At 39.2% G+C, this 23,696-nt stretch overlaps 2 protein-coding genes across 4 annotated transcripts in view; both read left to right on the plus strand.

Moving 5' to 3' along the window:
* Positions 1 to 6,003, plus strand: part of deptor (DEP domain containing MTOR-interacting protein) — a 50,354-nt gene extending 44,351 nt beyond the window's left edge. Inside the window, exon 10 of the mRNA XM_035425569.1 lies at positions 2,926 to 6,003. Coding sequence (XP_035281460.1) covers positions 2,926 to 3,054 — 129 coding nt within the window. The 3' untranslated portion in view covers positions 3,055 to 6,003. The remainder of the gene's footprint in view (positions 1 to 2,925) is intronic.
* Positions 6,004 to 13,974: 7,971 nt separating this feature from the next.
* The window catches only part of col14a1a (collagen, type XIV, alpha 1a), a 113,684-nt gene continuing 103,962 nt past the window's right edge, over positions 13,975 to 23,696 (plus strand). For 2 of the 3 annotated variants that reach the window (XM_035389270.1, XM_035389280.1), the window contains exons 1-3: positions 13,978 to 14,363; positions 16,347 to 16,465; positions 20,225 to 20,341. In XM_035389270.1, coding sequence (XP_035245161.1) covers positions 16,381 to 16,465; positions 20,225 to 20,341 — 202 coding nt within the window. In that variant the 5' untranslated portion in view covers positions 13,978 to 14,363; positions 16,347 to 16,380. Of the gene's footprint in view, positions 14,364 to 16,346; positions 16,466 to 20,224; positions 20,342 to 23,696 lie in introns of all 3 variants that reach the window. The other variant, XM_035389260.1, reaches the window with a different exon arrangement.

Raw genomic sequence — 23,696 nt, forward strand, 5'->3', positions numbered from 1 at the left:
CTATGTTTATTGCTAGCCTTATTCTGGCTATATATAGGATATGAACACCATTCAAATTTGAATTGGTTTGTAGGCGTGATAGAGTCTGCCAACGCTGTGCTGTCTTTGGCTTTGCTTAGCAGAGTGTGTGAACTGAGAATAATATTTTGATCATACCCTTCGGCCTGTCATTGAGATGTGCTTGAAGTATGCTTATGATCTCATTGACTTTAATTTGGAGAATAATGGAGATTGGCATCTTTTATCATGGGTGTCACATCCCTAAAAAAAGTTTTGTTCTGTTGACCTGTTCATCTCAATCCAGGAGCTGGTTACTTGTGTACTGCTGAAGTGCCATTAGCAATGTTCATTTGTTCAGCAGGTGGCCAACAGACGCTCACACTCCTCTTTTGCCTCTCAGGTGTGCGATCATAATGCCACTGCGGAGCTGAGTAGCTTTGACCAGATACCTAGTCAGGAAAACTACGTTTCTGTCATGTTACACAAAAGTGAAATGGTTTGCTCACCTCAAGTGAGCACCAGTAATACCCGTTACATAAATTATTCATGTTAATATGAAATGTTCGACCTGTGGTGTAATGGCCTCAATTAATAGCAGCTTGGGGCATTCCCATGGATACACCACCTGCTGACAACCATTTTGATTAATTATTGCTGAAATTAAGACGATTGGGAAGGACCCATGTTCATAACCATGCTCAGACCTAATCTGGTTGCTTCTTGTTCCAGAAATTTCCAGGTACACCACAAAGACCAAAATTTTGAGCAGGGCTCATTTCAAGTATGTGTTTCTCTACAATCATATGCTTATGAATCACACGTCGACCTCTTATTTATAATTTTGTGATAAAATACGCTGTCATTTTAGTCCTTTTATACAGCACTGACGTATGTGTTCTTTGTTTACACTTTAGCACACGGTTAAACATTTGTCATTGCACTTGAGATCCTGCCTTTGACCCTGTGTAGTGATACTTAGTTTAAGTCACACAGCGCACTTTGGTATGTGGGGTCTGTGTGCTTTGTGAAAGCACATGCTAATGGTGTCATTCTTAACCTTGCAGTCAGGTTAGGCTTACCGGGTGACGAATGTTCAGTACTGCTGGCTTTTTCTGAGACTTTCAAGTGCAGCTGTTGGGTGTGCTTTGATCACGAAAATTGTCCTTTTTTCATTCTGCTCCATGGCAATATGTCTTCCCTGTACATGTGTAATGTATGTGGGTATAAGTTTCTCCTGTTCAACAAACACTTCCAAGTCTTTTGACCATTTCCTGGTCTTTGATGTCATGTTGTTTTTTGGCTTTTCTGGTTAGTATTGGCATAATAGATTTGACCACCTGTAAAAATATGTTCATGATTCCCATTTTTAAAATTTATTTGTATTTATTTGTATTAATGTGTTCATTTTCCTCTGCAGGAATAGGGAAGAGACTGAACATTTTTTATTTAGATGGTGCAATCATTCAGGGGATTTGTTTGTCATGTAGAGAAGGCTGTACTGACATCTGATATGCATTTTCTTAAAGTTGATAGGATATCACTTGCACACATTGTAAAATAAATCTGATGTACAACACTGTCTTGCATGTTCAGTGGTACTAACTTACTGTTGGTGATGTAAACCAAAGCATTTTTACAACAATACCATAATGTAACCTTTCGGTATTTTAATATATTGTATTAATATTGTTTATATTTCTTCTATTGTTAGTGTGTGAGGACTGGAAATTCTCAGTTAGAGAGTCCTTCACAATTTCAATTTTAGCCATTGTTCAAGAGCCAGTTGCATTACACCAACTGGTTTGTATTACAGCAAAGAGAAAAATGATGTGAAACCAGTTTGCCTGGCTTTTAAAAGAAATAAACTACAGAACAAAACATGGTTCCCCAAGGGTTATCTTCTTTTTATAGATGCACCTCTTATCCCATTGTGACATATTTCATTCATTTATTTATTTTGTGTTTTTCATTAGAGTAATTGCCCTTCCAATTGTTAAGCGAAGCTAAGCTCAAGAGCAAAATGGGCATTGTGCCATTTTCATTCTACAATCATTTCACAGGGAGTGGAATGATAACTCTGATGTGCAGAGACTTGGGAATGGTACCTCCGGATCTTCAAAGCAGGGCATATTAGCATTGGGACATTGCCGTGATGAATACCCTGTCATTGCATATTGCCTTGGTTGAGCCTGGGCCTGCAATGTTATGTCAAGGACACACATCTGAAATCTTTAATGCAGGGTTTTTGGTCCTGTTTAGTCATTCAGTTGCCATTCTGACATTGACAGTACAGTGCACGAATGAGAGATGGGATGTGAATACTTATCTACTTCGCAATACATCACAATTAGAGGGAAAAAAACTAGACCTGTATGCTGCATTTCACTGCAGTTGAGTGCAGTTAAATTTCAGTGGATTTTCAGTCTACCAGATATACTCAATATAAAAATATTTTGTTCTACACTCATTTAAATAACATTTTAAAAGGAGATATTTCTGAAAAGAAAGAGTTTGAACATAAATTGAAAGCCATTAAAAAAAATCAAATGACATGTTGAGGGTTAACTTTTTAATCAGGAAGTGTACCTTTTCTCTTTAAAAAAAAAAAAAAAGAAATAGATATTAACTCCCAAATTGATTGAGAGATGCTGCAAACATTGGACACAAGCCAAGGAAAAAAAGTTGCAGTGGTGGAACTGAATTGTCTTTGAAGAATTTAGAGTGAAGTTTACAAAGTGTAAGCAGTGAATGCTGGAAGAGATGTGTGGGTAAGAGAGTGGTTAACTTTGTTACCACAGTCTTGTCGCAATGGTAACAAACAAAAGAAAAGAAACCCCCTGCCAGTTGGCCACAGCACAGAGCTTAATCATCCCTGACACCTCCTTTTTTTGTAACTAAAAGCTTGCTCTCTGCTCTCCTTCGCAGGTTTGCCAGTTTGTGGTCTCTGTCAATGGCCTGAATGTTCTGTCCCTGGACTACAGGACCGTCAGCAACCTCATTCTGACTGGGCCACGAACCGTCGTCATGGAAGTCATGGAGGAGATTGATTACTGACGCTGGGAACTAGGCTCCACCCCCCTGGCTCTGGCCTCACCCAATGAGGGCAGTCCCGAGGACGCAAAGACACACACTCCTGCCTGGCTAGCCCGCTGTACGCTTAGGGCATTGGGCCTCTTCTCAGGGGCCTTGGTGTTGGTCTCATCAGAGAGCCATCAAGAAAGAAACCTTTCTCCTTCACATCCAGTCACCATCTCACGCGTTCGCCCGTCTCTCCTCCGTGCCCTACAGCAAGGGGACATTTTACACCCTGTTAATGGAGATCGTTTTCTACACCATGTTAATGGAGACCATTTCGTGCCTAACACTTTTTTTTTCAGTGTTGGTTACGAAAGAACTAAATTTACCATGAATAAACAGTAGGCTGGTCTGAATCTGCTGCAAGATGACAAAGCTCTGCCTGTGTGGGAAGGCAATCTGGACGGTCTGTTCTGTACCTCAGAGAACATACTGTGAGCAGGAGCGGCTCAGAGACGGAGGAGGACGCAGGGTATCTCATAGAAGTGCAACAGGAGTCCTGCCCACTCATTTTTACTTTTTGCTGTTGGACAAAATTTTGTTCAGAAAAGACTTGTTTGTAGTTAGTATAGCTTTATTTCTCTTGATTAATCTACTAGGACTTTGTCAATGCCGACTTCACAGTATTCCTCGAAGTACCTCTAAGGGACATTTAAATGACAGAAAGAGTAAGCTAAAGCAACACGCGTTCCTATGTATAGTGCTTATATCAGAAAGGTGGCCGAGGGTTACTTGCAGGGAAATATTGTTGCCAGTTAAATGACCTATTAACCTCATTAATGATTGTTCAGGAAACTTCAAAGACCAAGCTTGAATTTAACCCCCACTGGCCACAAACATCACCCCACCACTAACAATGAAAAGCGCACGTACTAGCATGTTTATGTTCATGTTATTTGTGCCTTTTCACTGCTAGACCCTATGTGAATTGGAATAATGTGTGGAGGGGGTGGTATGAAATATATATTTGGAGTTCACATGGTTTGCACTAGCAAAGTGCATTTTCATTCATTAACATTGATTTTTTTTTATTGATTATTGATTGAATATTTTGTATAAAATAATTTTTTTGGCTGCTGGTCACTTACATGTTCACTTTAACGTCTACTAGTATCAATGAACATTTGTTACCTTAGACAAAGATTACTATTATATGTTAAAACACTGTTGAAGTGCAAACAGAGTAAGTAGCATGTGTATATATGAATATCTACATAGCATTTTCAGAACAGATAATGATTTATAAAGACTAAAGCACTTAAAAAATCACTATTCATCAGTGATGTTTTTCTTTCCAGGTGAAAAGAAAAAAAATCTAGACATACTGTACTTAATTTTGCTTCTTGCTGAAACTTTTTGAAAGTTTAAATGTACTATTTCACCTCTATCACCACCAGACTAGCTGCACATTGGTGTGTAACTGTGACTCAGAAAAGCAGTGTTTTATTGCAGGAGTTACCAGTCTTATCCATGGAGAACTGATATGGGTATATGCTTCTTTCCTAGACCAGCACTAAATTACTAGATTGAAGGAATCCACTAATTTTGGTCTACAGTCACTACCTTGATAAATTGAATCAGGTGTTTTAGTGCAGAGATCCAGCACCCTCACCAGACCTTCTAGGCTAAGATTGGAGCCCCCTGATTTTGCCCATTTACAATATGGCTAATACTTTTTTGTTTAAAAGTGTTTTTGTAGGTTTTAACTTGCTAGTAAAGATATGCTATTCCAGAAGTAATGTGATGTACATTAACATCTTTAAAAGAATTGTGCTAGCTGAAGAAATTGCATAGCAGTAAGTAGTATCAAGTACATTCGTAAAAGAATGCATGCTTGCCATTCAAAATTTACATTGACTTAAATTTTTAAATTGTATAATACTACTACATATTGCTAAAATATGTAAGAAAAGCATAGTTTAATATACACTAATATTCAAGAGGTTGCCGTTTTCATGGGATATGACAAAACAGTATTGTTTTGACACTCTGCAAAATCTGTTTTCTTGTTTTAAGGATAATTGTTGATAGCACTGTTTTATTGTATCCAAATTCTTTAACAGTTCTTCATGAGAAAGGAAAACATTAGATACGGATATAAAGTCCTTGTACATGCAAAATTGAGCTAATTGAGTTTTCATGAGCACATTAAGTGTAAGAGAATTAAATATTTGTGAGACTGAGCAATTTTCAATGAAAAATTCTCTTTTAATGAGAAACATTTTTTGCAGTGCATCCATTCAAATCTTTGTAAATCTAGCGAGAAGCTTGCTTATCCATTTGTAAGGTTCTATGTTTCAGCCTAATTCAGAATGTTTTATGGATTTTTCTATTAACAACAAGACGTAAACAATGCACAAAGCCTTTTATCTAGGTAACAAATTGACGGTGTCATAGACTTGCTTTGTATTGCTGTAAGCTTGAATAATTTGCCTTAATAATTTATTATCTGCTTAATGTTGCAGTAAGCCTCAGATAATCATTTTCTTCTTTTGATTCAGTTCACACTGTGAGAACCCTCTTGACAGTTAGTCTTTTTCTTGCTAGGATAATCAACCAGTGTTGTTTTACTGCGTTCTGCACATTCTTTTTTTTTTTTTTTTTTAAATATGCAAATAGAGAAAAATATGTAGCTAAGAATGTTCAATCGTTTGAAATGCAGGGGTCTAATTTTAAGTACCAGCAGCTTGCATCACAACCAGAAATTATGTGTATAGCACTTAAAATGTCAAAATAGTGTGTTCGAGGGAGTTTTTCTTGGTTTCATTCATATTTGGATGAAATAAATCTCTAAGGTACAACATTCAAATTTTATAGTGTAGCTTAAGTTTTTGAAGTTCAATGTACAATCGTAGGTGGTTTTATTAAATACGACTGTTTGTTGTAAAATGCTTTCTTTTGAAAATAAATAGCCACTAATGATTGGAATCTTTTTTTTTTTAAATCTGTTTTTCTTTTGGAGGAATTTGTAATTGACTAGAAGGCATACAGTCTGTAAGTGTTCAGTTCAGGGTTCGGGTCATTCTGTTTCAATTCAGTCAATTCAGGATACTGACCCCAAGCCTGGTTCACGTCATAGGAGATTTTATAATGACATGAGGTTACATTTCCATATGAAAAAGTGAGCTGCTGGATGAGGTACTCTATTGAAAGCCTCAAAAGGTTATGTACTTCTCTTCAAAAATTTGCAATTTTAAAATATTTTCAAGCCTTCAGTGAGGGCTCTTATTTTGAATACATGCCATGGTACCACCACATACAGAGTTCTATGTGAGTCATGAACTCGTTCTTGGGCCTGATTGAGGGATGGTACAATTCAAATACCTGAGCTGCCATCTACTGGTTCAAACAGGCATGTACATGCTCCTGTCCTGAAGGGTAAGCTATTTTACTTTATCACTGATCAAGGGGTTTCCAAATTTTGACAGGAGGGTGTAATTCATAATATTCTGGTTGTTATAGAATGGCTATTACGATCGGCTCAGCGTTCAATCTTTGGGGGGAGGAGGAAGCTAAATACATTTTCCAAATGCACATGCTAATTTCATACTCTAGGAGAACACGAAAATTGATAGAATGTAAATGCTACTATTTTTGATCCCTGATATAGAAAAACATGATTACCCTGATATAAAATTAAAAGCTTGTTGTCTTAATCAATTAATGTAGTCATTCAATGCTAGAATTCATACTACATTTGCGATTTTTCTGTCTTTGAGTATACCTTCATTTATTGCAAGTATAAATTCTCAAAGAAATACATTTTTAAGGATGAAATAGTAGGCGGCTGAAGAAAAAATTACTGCTGTTTATTTCACTGCAAACAAATTGGTTCTTGTTTCATTAAAATGCAAAGCTGTCAACAGAAATATACTACATCCATGTAATCTACACTAAATTGATAATAAATGTGTCCTTTATTACAGATATAGTTATGAATATATTTTGCAGTTTCTAGTTTTCAATTTTGTATACTCCTCACTCCCTTTTTGATGACATTTCTAAAAACAAACAAAAAAAATCTCTTTAGTCATGCTAGAGCATCATTGCCAGAAGGTGGCGGTGTTGTACAATGCACACTTCATAGTGTAGATAGTGGTCACTCCTCCCATCGATTATCTTCCTTCAATGTAGAATAGCAGGATCTTTTTTCCGTTCATATGATCTTTTCTTAATGATACCATAATCACTAAATCTCAAAAAGAAAGTTTATTTTTGAGTTTTCTCAAGAAGAAAGTTTGGGATAAAACGTCCATTACAATGAATTCACCTGTGCAGAGGAGAATTATGCGTATAAACACCTCACCCGACTGGATAGTTCATAATGCTCATAATGTAATAGAGACGTGAGAGAGAATCCGGCAATGAACACATCCCAGTAATCTCCCACTCCACCTGTCCACCAAACAACACTTAAGATGAGTGCTGAATTTATGGGGGGTATTGTAAGGCCCTCAAGGCTGCCCTGGAGGGATGTTTCCAGGGCAGGAATTTCAGGCCTGGGCCTTGCGCCTCTGAGGGTGCCCTAGGTTGTACTGGAAAGTGAAGGAGTCTTGGCACTGTGCTGCTTCTACTGAGGAGCAAGTTTCTGGCCTCCAGGGTCAACAGCAGATAAAGTATAGGATTTATCTGTCTGGCAGTCTCTATAGCCAGGTTACTAACTTCCTTAGAGGTAAACAGGCACTGTTGAAGTACTCTGTGGAAATTATTTGCAATGTTTTGGAAAAACACACAAGGCGGTCAGAAGTCATCACAGAGAAACAGAAACATATCTTAATCTTTCAAATGTAAATATGTGTTTTTAAAAAATGAAAGGAACTTCAGCAGTGTCTTTAATAACAAACAAAAAAAGCAGTTAGGAAAGTCAGAAAGATAAGCATTCTTTTAAATGGTTAAAATAAATGTTAAAATATATATATTGTCAAATCACACAACTATAAACAATAATCTAAAATCTTCAGATGTGGATAGGCTGTGGAGTTAGTTTTAAATCATCTCTGTGAGAACCATGGCTTCAGTTATTGCCATTACCCAGTTCTTGAGATGGAGGCTAAATGGCTACCTTCCTTTCAAAGTCTACATTTTTATCTTGCTGGAGCAGATTTTGTTGTTACGTCCCTACTCTAAAAGTGTAGGTCTGTAACAACAAAGCTTTTCAGTTGTGTGCACTTACACACGGCGAGACCATTTATTAGTTTTTTTTCATACGCACTGTGTTGTGGCAACCAGTTCCAACTGATATGCTGTTCTTATTGTCATTTTCTCTACCAATGCAGCCTATTTAACATGATGAAAAGTATACAGTCATTCTGTAAAATTTGTTTACATTGCACTCTAGCCCTGGAAATTGTTTTAGTCCAGTGGCCACATCACACCTTAAACCCCAAATTACAAACCGTTGCTAATATTTGGTTACCTTAGGAAAAGAGCTGTCTTTAGGTCAGAATCCGTCATTAGTCCTGGCTTTGTCATTTGTGGAAAAAGAGCTTTTTGGTCTAGGTGAGAAAGCTTGCATTTCTGAGCCTGGGTAAACAAGACAATCAAACTAAAATTATGCTTGTAAGCACGGCCCCTCCACTCACAAGCAAAGTCTGAAATAAGTCAGCAATCAACATTAATCCAGTAATAGAACAGAAGTCCCCTTTGGCTTCAGCTAGGTTTATTATAATGGAGTTAGGGAAAACTCTGACTTATCCGCCTATTAGTGCCAAACCAGAACTAAGTGGCTTCATTGTTTACACAGAGCCATTTTCTTCAGATTCAGCAGCAAGGCATGAATGTTTCACAGGCTGTTTTAAACCGGTTTTAGCAGCCCTAGTTCTAGCCAGTTCTGACTAATGTTTTACACATGCCATTTCTGTGTAGTCATACAGAAACCATTTTTAAATGTTACAGTGATATTGAAGAAAACTCTTTACACAATTTCCAAGTTCTGCACTAAATGATGCAGTGAAAAAAATTCTATGAGTTTTTGGTTAACTATTTTAAACAAATGGCTCTTCAAAGAGCCTTGGAAATGATAGCTATATTTGGCACGTGTGACTATGCACTTTACTTGGAGGTTAATTTTGAGACACTTCAAGTCTTTTATCTATAAATCTTAAATCTGCTTTTAAGCTGGAAATAGATGTGCATTTTAAATTATGTAGTGCAGTAAATGTCTTGTGTTAATTATCTCAGACCACAGTTCCTGCTACCCTTTAATGCTGAACTTCAGATTCCAAAAGCGTTAATACCCAAACCCAAGCCCTGACGCTACTTGAAGAATGCTAATTAAAAATTCTCCACATCCACAGAAGACAGGCTAGAGAGATGAAAAGGGTGTGTGACAGGAGGGGGGCCTGAGAGGAACCTGGCCTTTGGGCCCCCTGCGGTCAAAGGTCAGAAAATTCAAAGATGCTGTTGCTTTTAAATGAGAAGATAAAGAGTTTTGGAATGGCGACATTGTTGTGACCCGAAAAGCAAACCTTGGTTTTTAATCAATCGCAAATCTCTGAGATTTACACCTGTTTTGGTAATCTCTATTTATTTTTACTATGTAGTATATCACATTTCTATGCCAATGAAGTACAGGAATGCCCTCGTGCAACAACCAAAAGATACGTCTCCTCAATTTCACATATAAGTTCTTCACCAAATACCACGCACCCATGAGACATTTAAACTATGCAATTTGCTTATCTTGGTTATTCAATGCAATATTCATTCAGAAATTTACTGTGCTTTGTGTATTTCAGCGTATGGCAATCACATCAAAAACTGGCTTGCACCAAAAACAGAAAGAATCTGGTGGACTGACAACCTCTGCCTCTTTATGAAATGCTGCGGAGAGGCTGTGCTTATTGCAAACGGTGACCTCTGAATCAACTCAGGATCACTAATGCATTTACGCATCAGGCTTATTGGACAATGAGGGAGCAGGTCATCCGTAAGCAGTCCTCGGATTGGTCCCACAAGTAGGTGTCGCTCGCAGGTGCTGGGAGAGCTGTTGCACGGGGCAATTTCACAGCTTGCTATTCTTTTCGTATCTGACACAGCGCTTGCAGACTTGCTCTGTCGTGCTGGTACAGCACAATCGGACACAATTAATAATCAGTAAGGCAGTAGTCCTTGCATGCATTATGCGCACCAGGGGTTCCTGAACTCTTTCTTCTCAAGCCCCCCTAAAATATGCACCCTGTGGATGACGACCCCACTTCAGTGAAACGAGTGATAATTTGCACCTTAACTGAACACTGACCACTGGTTGCAGTGATGTATTCTGTACACCATGTGTGTCAGCCCATTTGGCTAAAGGCACTTGCCCCCAGCTATGGAAATAATGACTGCTTTTCAAGTCTCGTGGAGTGACATCACTCGCGACAGCCTACACACTACTGGAGAGCTGATTGCGCTCCGCTGTACTCACTTCCCTTTGTCTTCTTCTTTTCTGCAGCAGCCTCAGTAGCTGGTAGACACTGGCGCTACGATCTTAGTCACGGCACTCACGTAACGGAGATCTGACAAGTGGGATCGAACCACCATCTCCCCGCACAACAAACCGTGCTCCTGAAAAGTGAGTTAGTCCTTCGGCTAAAGACGCATTCCTCCAGCTAAGAGGATAATGATTGCTTATCAAGTCTCAGGGAGTGGTATATTATTACATTTTGGATTTATATAAGATGCGGGTTTTAGCACAATAAGTCTATTAATCATTACCGCAATCATATTACCAACCATATACGAACTAGACAAGGCTTATTTTGAATATATAAATATATAATTTATGAAAAACAGAGGGATGAGCAATTGAAAGGTAAATATTTTCTCTATTTTGCTCAGGCCTCCAGACCCCAGTTTTTTTAAATCCCTGATGTACACTATAGAAATTCAGTACAGAATATTCATGAAAATGTTGCAGGGAAAATAAAATGTTTTCACATAGCTGCATCCGAAGGATAAGGGACAGAAATACTGGGAGGGAAAAAGCAGGTTTCCCCAGCCATCTGGCAGTACTATCGGGAAAATATAGCTGTATCAGTATTATTCAATGGGTCCAAGAGGAAAAACTGTTCAGCGAAAACCCTTGGATACTTCACATGTATGAGACTGCCCAGAGCAGCAGGGTAATCCAATCAACGCAGTAGTAAAGGTATTTATTCAACTGTTGGCATTTAGCACACCGCCGTACGAGTCTATGCAGCAATCACAGAAAGTCATTAAATAGTAAATGGACACTCTCTCATTGGCAGTCCTTAACATAAAAGAAGTCTAAACACGTACTGTATAACAGACCTGTGGAACTGTGGCTTATGAAGGATTATTCTCTGGCCAAGACACATCTTAAATCTGGTATGACAAACATACAGTACATATAGCTATTCGTTTTTAATAGCTAAACCTTGCAGTACATATTTAAATTACTGGCTGTGATTAGTTTTTGGCTGGACCGCAACAGCGGGGCCAGCCCTACAAATGTGAATGTCTGTGACTGACTGACTGACTGAGTGACTGAGTGAGTGATGAAGTTACACCATCGGTCGGCTGAGTTATGCAGTCACACCATTGGTCGGCCGGATCATGTGTGTTAGTTCCAGCCATATACTAGGTTTTAACCTGGTCTTGTTGTCCTTCAAAAAAGGGGGACTAATTTAACATTACTTATGATGAATATGTCCCTGACTATATACAGTGACTTTATACAGTGACTTTGTTTTATTGATTTGGCTCTGTACGCCACAATTTTACATTTGTAATCAAACAATTCATATGTGGTTAAAGTGCCATTCTAAGATTTTATTTACGGGTATTTTTATACATTTTTATACATTTTGGTTTCATGGTTTCTACCATGTAGAAATTTCTGCTCTTTTTATGAATAGTCCTCTCATATCCAGGCATCATAATGTTCGGGACAAATGGCTTCACAGCTTTCTGATTAGTCAGGTGTGTTCAGTTGCTTCCTTCGTGGAATTATAAGTGAGCTTTCAGTATCATGTTTTGATTCTTGCCATTAGATTGCCTTGAGTCTGTTATTGGCATTTGTCAACATGAGGGCCATTATGAGGCTGAGAAATACTGGAAAAAGTCAGAGGCATAGGCCAAACCTTAGGCTAACCAAAATCAACTGTTTGGATCATCATTAAGTAGAAATAGCACCAGTACTGTCTTTCCTCTAAATGATGTTCCAATTGATTTTGGTTAGCCTGAGTGTTGGACTATGTCTCTGGCTGTTTTTTCTTACTTCTCAGCATCTTAATGGCTTCCTCATGTTGACAAACACCAATAACAGATTCCAAATGCAAAAAAAAAATGCTAGAATCAAAACTAGATACTGAATGCTCTCCTATACCTGTATTAAAGAATTATTGAACACTCTAACTAATCAGAAGCCATTTGTCCCAAACATTATGGTACCCTGAAATTGGGGTGGGGAACTGTGTATAAAAAGTGCTGTAATTTCTACATGGTAAAATCAAAATGTATAAATTATATGTATCAAATCGTTTGATTACAAATATGAAATTGTGGAGTACACAGCCAAATAAAGAAAATATGTCTTTGTCCCAAACATTACAGAGCTCATTGTATATCACATATTAAGCCATGAGAGGGATGCAGTGACAATATTGCCTAACCAATCCTCAGTGGAACAGATACTCCTCCTCCACATGATTCTAGTTTAATAATACTAAAGAAGAGACGTGTAGGATTGAGTCAGCATTCAAAGCTAATTAAAAAGACAATTATTAAGAATTATAATTTGATATTTTATCTCAGATGCAAGCATAGGAGGACTTTTTTTTGATGAGGGGGCAATTTTTTTTATTACACAAAATTGGTAATGAAGTGTTCGCCTACCACCTGTCTCTGTAAAGCCTACTGGCTGGCTCCACAACTACACAGCCAAACGTTTGAATTAAATGTCATTATTTTTACCCCACAGTGTACCAAATTGATATATAGTAGCTCCAGACAGGAAGAAGCGTGTTTCTCTTTTGTGGGTGTTGAGCATTTGTATTTTTGCCAAGGTGGGGCTCTCTCTGTGTGGCATGTGTGTGTTGTTGGGACATCTGGGTCTTCTGGGGCTGTGATCAGAGAGGATGGGGGAGTGCCACAGGAAAGCTGCAGTCTGCCATTATTAGGCACCATGTCTGCCGGTGCCTACACAGGAGGTGGTGTGGCATCCTGAGGTACCGAGACACACCCTCAGCAACTCTCAAAGCTTATCTTTCTGCCATTTTCAACCTTAAAATGTGGTTCAGAGGTGTTCTGTGCCTTGGTTGCCTCTTAAGAGGTGGACTAATCAGCTCAACTTTTGTGTATTTCTCTTATCAATGTAAAGCCAGACGTTTGTGATAACAGGCCCTTGTTGCACCAAATTGTGCCCAGCCTATAAAGAATGGGATAGAACTCGAAACCAATTTCAAACCATTTTGAACTTCCCTGAAGTTAGAAGGGTTCCTTGTCACGACCTCCCATTCCAGGGGGGGGGGGGACTAATTCAGTGACTTATGAGGGGAGCAACATGTGAACAGTTTAGCTTTCAGTAAAAAAAAACCTTCCACAATTATGGATCATTTCACTGGACCATCCTTAGAGCTAGAAATATTTTGTAAAGGACTGTAGTTTGGAATGAATTCACGGCCATTAAAAAACTATTGCCAAACGAGATACAATTGAGAAACGCCAATGAGAATTGTTCAGGAGTGTTAACTGATCGATGCTTTTATATATAAATGTATGCGACACGTTTCAAATGTATGTATAAAATAAGTGCGACACACGGATATCACGTCTCCACCAGGCAATTCGCATCAAGGAGTAGGCTAATGTGAAATGAATTTAAACACAATTGCGGATTTGCGGGGAGGCTGATTACACCAGCCCATCTCACAGGACGAGAAATGTGACACATTTCCCGGCGAATTAATATAATTCCAACCCTTTAAATTTCAGATAACCACACTATGTTACATAGTAGGCTAGCCTATACAAATAACCGCCACAGATCACATCAGTGCAAATCGGTGCCTCGCAGGAGTTGAGATTTCTCCTCAGCAGCTCGTCCCATCCTTTTCAATTGGTTGACTGTGCTTTTTTCCTTCCTCTGTTCGCACTAAACGAGATGAAGGATTGAATAGCTAGAGGGATGGGTGAATAACGCGAAAGAAACACCCACATTCGGCTCAAGTCTGGACTGACGGAGAGAGGGAGCTGGGAGAGTGGCCGGGGAAGGCAGTCACACTCAAGGGTGCTCTGAGGATCCGCTGGGAGGAAATACAGCGTAACAGTACATGCTCTGAAAGGTATTGCAGGATGCTGTCCTTATTTTTGCAGCACATAGCCTATCATTCATAGATAATATGAAAAGTGGTGTATAATTGAAAAGCTTGATTTTCAATGAATATGACTTGAGGTATTATGTATGCAACATAAAAAATGAACTAAACAAAAAAATGTATTGTTGAAATTGACATGTGATTTAAAGGTAATATAAAACATAGTTTTTTTGTGTTTATTTATGTTATACTATTTATTTTAGTCATTGCACCTCCGTTCACGTTTATGTTTTTATCTATTCAGTGTTGATGAAACTGAGGAGGGAAAGTGCGCAAAAAGCAAATATGTACATGCTTTTTATAGCCTATATTAACATTTAAAGCATTCATATGACTGTAACAGCAAATAGTTTCAGACTTTTTCAAAAACTTAAAATCCCTTTTAACTAGCCTATCTTGTCGGTAATTAAAGCGAGCAGTAGGCTATATTCATTAATTACAGCGATGGTCTTCATTTATGCTAACTTAAAGCACATTGACAGTAATGTCACTATGGCGACAGTTCGCCTTGAAATAAATGTTTGTTGTCGATCTGAGGTACAACGCTGCTAAAGGGGTCTATTGATGTGGAAATATGGAAGATTTAGGACTTGGTTTGATCGTATTCCGCTCAGGATTAGAACTGTCTTTTCAAGCGGCAATTTTCTACATGACTGAAACCTAAATGTCTGGTGTCAACGTGTTAGTCATCTTCTTTGATTCAGGGTAGTCCAGCAGGGGTTAAAAACTTTGCTTGGGATATTGATCGCGAGTGAACTTGTTTAGTAGATTTATCGGAGCTATGAATACATAGGGAAGAATAGGAAGACACAGGAAAAACTTTTAACCTAATCAATTGCTGTTTTTGCGTGCATACAGGTTTTTTATTCGAATAGCCTTGTACAGGGTTGGACATTTAATTCCAGAAATAAATTTCGATCTTTGAACATGGGCCTAAAACGTATGGGTTTTGTAATTGGATATTATGCTGCACTTCTGTAATACTACTACTACTACTACTACTACTAATAATAATAATAATAATAATAATAATAATAATAATAATAATAATTATTATTATTATTATTATAACAACCAGTTAACTGACATTTTCATGTCCATTTTCTTAGCCAAGAAGAAAGTACGAGATGTTTAGTATTTTTATGGACTACAGGCAAATATAGTTAAGTCATTTTCTCATTTATCCCATAGGTATCCACCTGGATAATGTGAGATTTGTTCTACCCCTATTCTGGTCTGATCAAAAAGATGGCTTTAGCTAAGAAACAAGTTCCAGTATATTTTGATGAGAATTATTTCGATTAATACTGTGATGCTATCATTATTCAGCTGTAGGATACATACATTAAAAACATATCATAGCCTAATCTACTCCATGAAATGTAAAAATATATATTTTTAAATATGTCCTCTGACTGAAAGGGAAGGAGTCAGTTTTCAGACTACTTGTTTTATTTGTCGAAGTCTCGCCAAACGTTTCCCATGCTCAGCACAGGAAATATTTCACATTATTCTAGAGGGGCTCCAAGTCATGTACAGGGGCTCTTCAGTCCCCCATTAATCTCTATCTAATTGCTGCTGCTGCTGCATGCTCACATTTTCTAAAGGTCTAGAAGCCTCAGGACTGTGAGAGGAATGTGGCCAGGCTTTTCCAGTATCTGATTGTGCTACTTCAGCTACAATTAATCCACTCGCTTACTTCAATACCCCGTTGAATAGATGACAAGGGTTACATTGGTCTGGTTGTCCTCACTCTCAATATACAGAAACAGTCTGCGGGATCCTGTCCTTCAAAGTTGAACAAAGTCAGTACTGTTCCTGTCTCGGAAGAACTTGCTCCTTCCACCCCCTCTCCCTGGAACCGCCCCCCCTTCCCCAACCCGCTTCTCAGACACGCTTGTTCAAGCGTTATTCGCGATACGCGCTTGAAGTGTCTTTCTGTCTCTCCAGGTGTCTCAGGAGCTTCACCCACACGGTTGTAAGGATGCAGGTTTTGGAACGGGGGATGTGCTGGCCGCTGGCCTTTCTGGCACTTTCAGCCCTTTTTACCCCCCCAGTCGAGGGGCAAGGTAAATAACGCCCCGGGTCTTGAATCCCTCGCTGTTTCTTTTGGTGTTTCTTTGTTCCCCCATGTTCAGGTTTGGTTAAAGCTTACAGCTACCCATGTTTCATCCGTGTTACGTGTGTCCTTTCCACCTTCACTCATGTTCTAATGTTTGCACGCTGTTCACAAATGTTTCAGACATGATACGTTTAATGTCTATTGTTACGTCATGTGGTGGTGCAAGCGGTTGCACACAAATTTAAGAGGATGAATGTGAGGTATTGGTTTGCCTCGGTTGGCCTTGGTTTGCCCATCCTGTGCCATGTGGTAACTGAGGAAAACCTGGAGAAGGGACATGGACCGGGAGGCCAGACGGTCCCGGTGTGAAACGTGTAGGAATCAGAAGTTACAGCTCCCTGGGGACTGCGTTTATTTGGCCTCTTTGGCTGAAGGAGGTTCGCATTCCTTTCTGAACCTCCACTGAAGTCAACCTGATGGCGTGTGCAGGTGTGAACTTCTGGCCAGGGGAGGATTTTCTTCCCCCTGTGAACAGGACATCCCGGGGGATTACAGGGATTTCTCTGAAGAGGGCAGGTGGTTACACGCCGCCTCATCTCCTGGTTACAGCACCTTCTCCACCTGCTGCCTGGGCAAAGCCGGCAGCGTCTGTGCTACTTTCCGTCCGGTGCTCCCCCCCCCTTCCATCTGGAAATGCAAATTCAAACTACTAGTGTTGATTTCAGCCATCATTGGTTTGCGGTTGGCACAGAGGGACTTCCTGCACAGCCATTACATTGTACAATGTGTTTTCTGCCTAGCATGCAACTTCCATAACCATGATTCAAATGCTACTTTGTGTTCCAGTCATATGACATTCTTTATATTGAGGTAAATATTTACTCAAGGTTTGTAATATTGTGCTGTATGGGAAATGATCTGATGTATTGCCCACAATGGAGAACGCATTTATTAAATGGTACACGAACAGCTGGCAATGCCACTGGCAAATGTAGCCCCACAATTTAGTGAATGCTTAGAATCAGCCAGGAAAGAAGGGTTTTCATTGACAAGGTCCTGCTTGTCTCATTAGACTCCAGCAACTCCTCTTGTTGGCCGTTTGACCTTTCACCTATTAGAAAATTGTGGATAAAAATTTTTCAGAAAAATGAACAAGATTTATATTTAATGTTGGGCGCAGGGCAAATCAGGATTATTTGAATCGGGATCTTTCAATTTAGGTGATGCAACAGGGTTTTGATTTGTCAAAATGTAAATTATCCTCCCCAATTAAAAATTTTGCAGAATAAATTTAAACTGAAGCGGACTAACATGGTAAAAAGAAGCCATTACACATACTAGGCACAAAGTCTGTATTAAAGATGAGGCTGTATTCTACCCAGGTCATTTTATTTGATAGATAGTTACATGTCCACATATTCCTGGGTCCAAACAAAGATGCATTTTACAGTTCCTGACTTCCCTTTGTGCTCAGGTGGGAGACTCACTTTTTTGCATCACAGCACTTGGGTGAACATTCTTGTCACAGTCTTTCCACGGTTTGATCCACAAGGACTTTAATATTTTAACATCTACAGCAGCTCCACCAGTATAGGTTAAAGACACAGAAATACAGGCCCGAGCCATGTAAGTTAGTGGAAGAATTGTGATTAAAAAAGAGAATCTGACGGATCTAGGGTAATTGGGAACCTCCAATTTAGAGGTGTCTTCGAGGGGATGCGGGATAACCACATGAAAGACCCTCAGAGATTTGTTACATTTTTGTATCTTATACATAATACAGGACCTCCTGCATGTATCCTTTAAGTGGCGAGTCAGTGCATGACACTGTGAAGCTGTTATGACAGAAACATTTCACTAAATTGTCACCTGGGGCACATTGGCATTAATTTGCCAGGGGAGTGCTGGGTAACAGTGAGTGGTGAAAAAATGGACATGCCCCGAGAAAATCTTTTAAAAGACCAGCCGGCGTAGCTCTCGGTCTAAGCGCTGTTTCGTTGTGCGTCCGGGAATCCTTTTCCGCACGTCGAGCAAATGGATGTAATGTGTTCGTCTTCATTATTAATGACTTGCTCGTGGCTCATCGGGTGCCTGACGAATGCCTCGTTGTGTTTGTGGGGCCCGTCGCAGAACAATTTTACATTACACGAATCACGTTTAAGCGAGCTGGAGGAGGCCGTTTTCACTGCATTATTACCGCCTTTGCTGTCAACTCGATTCATGTGTAGCCAGTCTACAATTAAGAGCTGAAAGTGCTTAAGGATACAACCAGCCACCCCTGTACCGCCTGAGGACTTTTTTTCCAACCTCAAATTTCTGTTTTACTTTCCCCGTAAACACATTTTATTTCATTAGATTTTTTTTTTCTTGGAGATTGTTTGCTTCAGAGCACCGTTGCCTTAAGAGATCTTTCGAAGTGTCGTTGCTGGTGGCAAGCTGCTTTGTGCAAACTAATTTGTGTGCACAGAGATGCACCTGCCCTTCGTAGATCTGAGAGCACAGACCAATACACAGTTCAGTGGACTGAATTTGGATTCAATGTTTCCTTGAGAAGGGAGATCTTGCTCCACAGAAACTAGAGTCCTGCAGGTTTACACATCCCCTATTTCAGGTTGGTGAACTTGATATCATTTTTATAAATGCATATTTTAATCTACCTACTGATATTTAATCTCCAAAAATAGTTTCAAACTACCACTCCCTATGCCTTGTGCCAAACTATAGGCTTTTTACATACCTACGCTCCCCCAACTTATGCCACCAGTTCTTACTCGCTGCCAGACCTTTATAACATATACTGTACTGTATCTCTTTCCATACTTTAATTTATGGGAGTGCAAGACAAAGTGTAGGTATGTAAAATACTTTGGCACCATTCTGCACAGTTAGTGGCAACTCATGAAGACACAAACCTTTGTGTTTGTGGGACTGTTTGTAGTATTTAGTTTAAATTTCATTTTCATTTCTTCTTTGAACTGCTGGAATGCGATAGTGTTGGTGCTGGTGATGCATTAATTAGTTGAACTAATGTAGAAACCAAGAGGAATGGTGACTGTGGTTTGCTCTTACTGTAGATTATGTAGCTCTCTTTCTCTTTTCATTGGCAGGAATAGACTTCTGACACTATTCCCGAACTTTCTTCTGTTGGGTCTGTTGGGAAGAAAAAGTCACATTCTCTTTTTTTAAAGGCTTCCCTCCTGACCTTGTCATGTCATACACTTCTCTACTGTAGATGCAGGGTATAAAGCTGCTCTCAATTTCCAATGTACTTTAATCACTGCAAAATATGTTTCAGAGACTCCCCCATCCCACCCCGCCCCACCTCCATCCCACCACCATTCCACCCCCATCACCAGTGCATTCTGTCCTGGTCTTTAGAGGCATCAAACATCAAAGATTTCCTAAAATAACATCTGATACTCTCCTGCCCTCACAGGAAATGGAGCTGTTGTCATTGGCACACACAATCCCTCTTACTGTACTAAATGACTCCAAGAGGAGAAAGAGAATGTGATTTTGCTTTCTGTGTAACAACTATGACATCTTTTTTTGTCTGTGTCTATATTTCTGTGTGTGTCAACACTGTTTTCATTTGTGGGAGCTCTGTGGACTTCTGTCTCTGTATTTGTGTCATTAACCTTGCTAATGTCTTGCGGTTTGCCTAACACTGGGGAATGATCCTGGACATACAATATTTATTTATATACAGCCTTCACAGAATTAACCATACATTAACTTGAGACCTTTCTTCTGATTTTTTTTCCAGTGTCAAATCCACGAAGACTACGTTTTAAAGTTGTGGGCAAGAGCAAATTGCTTGTGGCATGGAAAGAGCCAAGAGGAGATTTTGAAAGCTACAGATTTATCTATACCTCTGAGCCAGGTAAGGCAGAAACCTCACTCACTCAGTTTCTTTCTAGGTGTCAAAATGTGTACTCCACAAAGTAGCTTCCACTTCAGTCCGGACAGCTAACTGCTCAATGAGCTCTCGTTGAGCGACGCGCGACAGATTTCTGACCTACCTTTCAGGTCACTGGTCAACATAATTCCTGTTCTGTCATCATGCCCAGCAGGCAAGCCCAAGCCCTGTACAGTCTTACACATTCCATCTGACGCAAAGGAATGCTGTTGAAAATTACAGCGTGGGTATCAGACAGAACAATGGCCTCCACCAAGAGTTAACATTTACCATTTCAGACTTTTGAGAGAGTCAATATTTTCTAACAAATCCCCACAGCAAACTGGGGTCAAAGAAAGAGTAAGAGGGGGCCATTTTGGAAAGATCTGGTAACTGATAACTGATACTCGTGTAGACAGAGCTCAGTCAGAAACCTTTTCTAGATGAGAAGCTTTGAGTGCTTTAGGTGGCTATTTGCGATTGGTATGCTTATCCTTTAGTCAAACACTGAGATCTGACTTGACAGAGAACAATAGATGCGTAAGTGCAATCTGCCGTCTCAGTTTTCTCCTCCCAGAATTCCATGCTCCAACTTGGTGCACATATGCCAAAGCTCAAAGCAATTTTGACAGTAAAATTTTATGCACACTTGTACTCTGATAATAAGCACTCAACTCCAGTACACTGTGTTGATTTTTCTTTTAAAATGGAAAAGTGGATCTACCTTTGGAGATATCTTTCATTTCTGTAAACACAGAACCGTCTCCACTGTCTCCGTTTATATGGGCTAGAAGGGTGAATGGCTGTGGGTCTTTTTGTTTATGTTGTTTGTTCTGAGTGAGTCACTGACACAAGGAAAGGTGCTGCTACTGTATTTTGCCTGAAGTAGGGAAATATCTAAATGAGACCATTTTCAGATACTGATACTGCTTGCCTGAACGGTGGCCAAATGCTACTGCAGTTGCTGGCACGACGAGTTAAATAAGTGAGCAAAATAAATACATAAATAAATAAAATGCAGGGCATTCAAAAATGGAAGCCCATCTCTCCTACCTTTGTGCTTCAGTAAGGGTGTTTCCCCTGCATCGGCAACACCCAAGCAACCCTGTTGCACTGCTGGTATCAGGCTTGGTGAGCGCATCTCATTAATCTCATTAACCCTCGTTTTTGTATTGAGTCAAATTTACTTTGTTTCAAACGTTCAGTATACAAGGAATGATTCTTTTGAGAGCTGTATTTTAAAAACCAGTGACTAGATCAGTGAAAATTTGCTTTTTGTTTTGTGTTTCTGTTTGTTGTTCATCATCTGTATTTGCTTTATGTCTTTTTTGCCAATATGATTTCTTTGAATATAATAAGATACAGATAAAAAAATAAGGGGAATGTCAATTCAAAACCATGAATATCAATAATCCTCTGCATGAAAACTTTGTTTCATTTTAATTTTTCAAAGATAAGCACGATTTATGCCCCCATATCTTCATTATTGTGAATTTATTTGAATAACATCTTTATCACAAAAAATGAATGACACTTTCATTGTTAAATGTGATCTAGCAGATTTGGTTACCATTAACAATATACTGTTAAATACAAACGTATTGGGACAGTGACATAATCTTTGTCATTTTGGCTCTGTACTCCAGCACATTGGATCTGAAATAAAACAAAAAAGTGCAGACTGACAGCTTTAATTTGAGGGCATTTACATCCATATTGGGTGATCTACAGTATGTAGGTCCCCCAACGTACATAGTCCTGGCTGCTCAGCTGTCTCTTTGTCAGCTGTGTGTCTGCATCATTAGCTCATGTAAAAGAAAGCTAACAAAAACTTTAAAGTTGATTCTAGGTGTGGAATTTGCATTTGGAGTTTGTTGCTGTTGTCTGTCAACATGAATACATCTACAGCATCTACAGTAATTGCCAATGCCAGTAAAGCAGGCCATCATGAGGCTTAAAACTGAATAAATCAATCAGACACCTTGCCTAGACATTGCATGTGTGAAATCAACTGTTTGATTCATTGTTAGGACGCAAGAACACACTGGTGAGCTTAGCAATAACACACAGCCTGGTAGACCATGGAAGACCATTGTAGTGGATGACCAAAGAATACTTTCATTTGTGAAGAAAAACCCCTTTTCAACTGTTAAACAGATCAAGAACACTCTCCAGGATGTAGGCATACATGTATCAAAGACTACCATAAAAGAGAAAGCTATACCAGCATAACCTCAGATGGTTCAACACAAGATGCAAACCATTGGTAAGCATCAAGAACAGAACAGCCAGATGAGACAAGTATTAACTTGTACCAAAGTGATGGTAAGAGGAAAGTGTGAAAAAAGAAAAGAACTGCTGATCCATAGCACCGCTTTCATCTTTGAAACATGGTGGTGGTATTGTTATGGGTTGGACATGTAAGGCTGCCACAGGAACTGGCTTGTCTTCATTGATGATGTGACTGCTGACAGCAGCAGGAGGGTGAATTCAGAAATATCTGCTCAGACCCAATCAACCCTCAGAACTCACTGAATGGGGCTTCACCTTGCTGCAGGACAATGACCACAAACATACTGTTAGAGCAACCAAAGAGTTTTTCAGGGCCAAAGAGTGGAATGTTCTTGACCGGCTAAGTCAATCACCCGTCTTGTATCCTAGTGAACATGCATTTCACTTGCTGAAGGCAAGACTGAAGGCAAAACACCCCAGAAACAAACAGGAACTGAATATGGCTGCATAAAGACCTGGCAGAGCCTAACCAGAGAAGGTACCCAGCATCTGGTATCGTCTATGGGTCACAGACTTCAGGCAGTGATCGAATCAAAAAGGATTTGCAACTTGGAAATGAATATAATGACTTAATTTCAATTATATTAAGTTGTCCCATTGCTTTTGCTCTGCTAAAATGGAGGAACTATTCATAAAAAATGGCTGTAATTATAAGGATCACTCAATTTGGATGCAAATACCCTCAAATTAAAGCTTACTGTCTCCACTTTAACCTCATATTGATAGTTTAATTTCAGATCCAATGTGCATGAGTACAGAGCCAAAACAACAAAAAATTATGTCAATGTCCCAATGCTTTTGTTTTTAACCGTATATTGTTTATATTGGAATTTTCATAAAGATAACATACTGTATATTGAATAGATTTGCATAAAATAATACTATTTCTTTAAAATCCCAATTATGTCCTGTGTATATTTGACCCAGGCTAACAGTTTCACAGGTGCTAATAAGTAAACAGAACACAAGGGTTAAGCACTTCTGTACATGTAACAGCCTAATTCATATTCCTGAAACCTCTCCCACTTTACTCCCTTGACCTTTGAAG

Source organism: Anguilla anguilla, chromosome 1 (genome assembly GCF_013347855.1).
Source record: "Anguilla anguilla isolate fAngAng1 chromosome 1, fAngAng1.pri, whole genome shotgun sequence".
NCBI lineage: Eukaryota > Metazoa > Chordata > Actinopteri > Anguilliformes > Anguillidae > Anguilla > Anguilla anguilla.